General features: G+C 41.5%; 1 protein-coding gene across 1 annotated transcript; it reads right to left on the reverse strand.

The window, feature by feature from the left end:
- Positions 1-2,634: 2,634 nt before the first annotated feature.
- Positions 2,635-3,183, reverse strand: LOC120111550 (zinc finger BED domain-containing protein RICESLEEPER 2-like). The gene is made up of 2 exons (XM_039128824.1): positions 2,856-3,183; positions 2,635-2,765 (listed from the first exon to the last, which is right to left on the reverse strand). Exons 1-2 carry the CDS (start codon positions 3,181-3,183, stop codon positions 2,680-2,682), a joined length of 414 nt encoding a protein of 137 aa, XP_038984752.1. The 3' UTR covers positions 2,635-2,679.
- Between the last annotated feature and the right edge of the window lie 1,163 nt (positions 3,184-4,346).

Genomic DNA, 4,346 nt, shown 5'->3' on the forward strand with positions numbered 1-4,346 from the left:
TTTGCGGAGGACAGAGTGCACATCTATGGAGGCGAGCATTAGGTGCAGGTTGGAGAGCTAGCAAGCGAGCGCCCTATTGATGATGGGTAGAGTTATTCTTATGAGGTTAGTGCTGAGTTCCATCTCGGTTTATTTATTGTCCAATACACTGGTACCTATCGCTGTGCTCCGAGACCGGGAGAGGATGTTTCAGAGTTTTATTTGGGGGCGGCGTGGGGACAGAGGGGGCGTCCACCTACTGGCTTGGGAGGTTATCTGTCAGCCTACCAGTCAGGGAGGGTTGGGTGTTCACTCTTTACTTGAGCGAAGGGAGACACTGGCCACCAGGATGGCAGTCAGATTTTTTTTGGAGCCGGGCAGTCTTTGGGTCTTTTTACTGTAGGCGAAGTATGGGGACCCTACTACCCCGGCTGCCTTCCAAGTTGGACGAGGGTCTTCTTTCATATGGAGGAGATATGTGCTCGTGGTCTGGGGGTGCTACAGGCGATCAGATAGGAGATTGGGGATGGTCAGGCCATCAGTATATTGGAGGATCGGTGGTTACCGGAGGGTACATCACAGGACTGGCCCACACTGATCGACCATGGATGGTTGGGGGGCTGTACAGTTAGTGACTTGATTGTTCAGGAGGAGTAGAGATGAGATGTAGATCTTGTTAGGCAGATGTTTGGTGAGCAACTTGCTGAGAGAGTACTGTCTATGCCGCTCCCAGTAGGGGTGGTAGTAGCAGGAGGGTATGGAGCCTGACTGGGTGGACAGTGGGAGTTTCCGTGACATATTGAGGATGAGTGGGGGAGTGGTGGCTCAGCAGATTGATGGTAGGTGGATCTGAAGATTACGTGTCCATCCCCATATTGCACTGTTCCTGTGGATGGTAGCCTGGGGCTGTCTACCCACCAGGAGCGTTCTAGCACGGCGGGGGGTGAGGATAGATGCTTTCGGTGGAGTATGTCCCAAGATGGAGGAGTCCATCTACCATGTATTAGTCGAGTGCCTGCGGGCCAGTCAGATTTGGAGGTGTGCGGGAGCCCAGTATGACCAGGGCAGAGGTGGTCTTCCATTGAGGAGTTCTTGCACTTTCTGGAGGCCTCAATGTCAGGCTGGGTTTAGGGCTGGAAGTGGGCCGGGCCGGGTCGGGCCACACCCCTACCCAAGCCCAGCCCGAAATTATTTTCCGGACTTCGGGCCGGGCCAAGGCCCTAACAATTTTACAGAAACGCGGCCCGAGCCCGACCCGAAGCTCGTTTGGGCCAGCCCGTGTGGGCCAGCCTGTTTGGGCCAGCCCAATTACGAGCTCGGCCCAGTTTACATGATTAAACAGTCAATTTTGTAGCAATTATAAGTTATATACTAATTCATTCGCACACATGCATGTTGCTTTGAGCCAAGAGATTTTCGTACTGATAATTTTCCATGTATTCCATGAATGACAAGTTGGATGCCTGTAATGATCAAACAGGTTTTAATTCAGAAAACAAAAAATTACAAGAGGGCGCGTGCTGAAAGGAAAATTTGAATGAGAAAAGCCCACTTTCATCATAGTTGCTGTCTCCCCATGCATGATTTATGCAGTTATGCAGCTTATGCTTGGTCCAGTACGCCTGCTTCAAGCCATGGTTCTCACATCCCACGGGATGATTATAGTTGCAGGGTGTCACATAGTTGAGAACCATCACAGAACCTATTGCACCAAACTAGGTAAAATCTTGCAGATATCAAACACCATGGACTCCATGGGTCTACAAATCAAGCCATTAATAAAAAAAACAAAAACATATTATTGCATTAAGCAATCTGGCATCGAGTGTAGCAGAACCAAGGTTCATGGTCAAAGACCACATTTGTTGAACTTGCAGCGGCTGCCTCATATCATATATACTCTTGGATAACTCCAGAACCAGAATCTTCCATCATGCTGTCTTCATTGCTAAAAAAAGGATGCAGCCTTCATCAAATCCCATCTTTTTATATCATAGCAGATTATATTCCATCTCAGCAGAATGGCCAGAGAGAGCTATGCACAAGGTGACCAAGGGGAATGCATGGATGATCATGTTCAATACAAAATCCAAGATGCCCAAGAACTATAATAAGAAAATCCTTTAGAAAGAGGAAAATTCAACCAAAGGCTATAAATGACAGATCACCTGCACAGAGGATAATTTCACAGAGGTGTATGTGCAAATACAAGTACATGAAAACATACAAGCAAAAATATCCACAAGCAAACAATCTACTTAGCTTAAATCAAATATGAGATGGACCAAGTAGGCATTAAGACAGATCATTAACAAAATACACAATTCAGAGGCTTCCTGCCAAATGAATGAATTTTCTGACTTTATCTTGGCACGACCAATCTGCTCAAACCAGTCCAACAATTCTAAAGAGCATCTGATGGTTTGAAGACAACTTGAAAAAAATTCATTTCATACAACCAACTGCAACAATACAACTGCAACCAAACAAAAGGATTCCATCAAAAACAAAAGGATAAAAAAAATCATCAAAACGATCCCTGTAATAGAGAAACCCCTTGAAGTCGGTTTCAGGCCTGCAGTTCAAAAACATACAACTCTCATAAAATTTTACAACAAATAACCATGATCCACATGAAAATACTCCATCAACAAACATACTTGATACTTTAGGTATGAACTAGATCTGATGAGGGTATCGTCATTCAGTTCTCCCAAATTGCCCACTCCAGGAGTCCAGGGTGTCGTCATCTACATTCAACGTTACAGAACTCGAGCAATTTGCAACTGTTAATACACAAATCAATCATAAATGTTTAAATTATAAGTACAATAAGCAAATAAAAAATATTAAATAAATTTAAAAGATTTATATACCTTCATCATATTGTTCACGAAGCCAATCTTGGGTACAAACTAAGGCTTCTACGGTAGAAGGGCTCAAAGAGCTTCGATACTGATCCACAACTCTACCACCAGTGCTGAATGCCGACTCAGATGAAACAGTGGAGACTGGAATAGCTAGAACATCTCGAGCCATTCTTGATAGTATAGGATAGACTGCTGCATTGCTCTTCCACCAAGCCAAGATGTCAAACTCCTTATTCTCCAAATCAGGAAGCACATCATCATCCAAATAACTATCGAGCTCGGATCTCCTAGGGCGTTTTGAAGAACTCTGACTTCTAAATTGAGCAAAATCCATACCAAATTTTTTTTTGGAAGAAATTGAACTTATATTACCTTGTCCACCAAAATTAGATGTTCGCTCACTTGAACTCATAGAGGGCTGCATTCTTGTTCCATATATATACTCATTATACAATTTAAAAAGACAAGCACGAATATCATCAATCTTTTTTCTTGCCCTCCTCCAACTCAAATGCCTTTTGATAACAAAACTCTACAAATATCAACTTTGATCTGGGATCCAAAATAGAAGCAATTACCAACAAATTATTGCACTGAGATCAATATTTGTTAAACTTCTTTAGCATCTTATTTGTTAATTGCTTCACTGTTTCATCAGTATCGATACTTTCATCCATCAACAAAGCCCTAATTCCCCAAACTTCTTTTAGGTATAAATTGGATGTGGGATACTTACAACCAGAAAATACTTTAGTGGCATTAAGAAAGGCTTCTAAAAATTTAAGAATTATGGAAGCCTTTTTCCATTCATCATTGGTGGGGCATACACATGAATGCTCAGTTGCATATCTAATAAGAGCATCTTTATAACCAAGTGCATCATGCAACATTTCATAAGTAGAATTCCATCTTGTAGGAACATCCAAAGTGAGTTCTTTTCTAGCAGGAAGTCTCATATGTTGTACAATTTCATTAAATGCTTGCATTCGAGATGGGGATGCAGAGACATATCTAACAATTTCTCTTATATATTCAATAGCTTCATGAATGATTTTCATTCCATCCTGAATTATAATATTTAATATATGTGCACAACATCTAATATGACTGTACTCCCCACTAAACAACATTGAATAATAAAAGTGATCTCGGAGCCTTCTCATTACAGCATCATTTGTGCTGCAATTATCCAAAGTAATAGCACATATTTTACAATCCAATTCCCATTCAACAAGACATTTTCTTACAGCATCTTCAATTGCAAAGCTGGTGTGAGGGTATGGAAGTTTCTTGAAACTAATAATCTTCTTATGTAGAAAAAAATCAGAATCAATATAATGTGCTGTGAAAGAAATGTAACCAATTTTCTGATTAGATGTCCAAATATCAGTAGTGAAACTAACCCGAGAACTTAGGTTCTTGAATACATCATGCAATTTTTTCCTCTCTTTTTGATATAAAGCCATACAATCATGTTTTACAGTTTTACGACCCATA

This window comes from Phoenix dactylifera, chromosome 1 (assembly GCF_009389715.1).
Source record: "Phoenix dactylifera cultivar Barhee BC4 chromosome 1, palm_55x_up_171113_PBpolish2nd_filt_p, whole genome shotgun sequence".
Classification (NCBI taxonomy): Eukaryota; Viridiplantae; Streptophyta; class Magnoliopsida; order Arecales; family Arecaceae; genus Phoenix; species Phoenix dactylifera.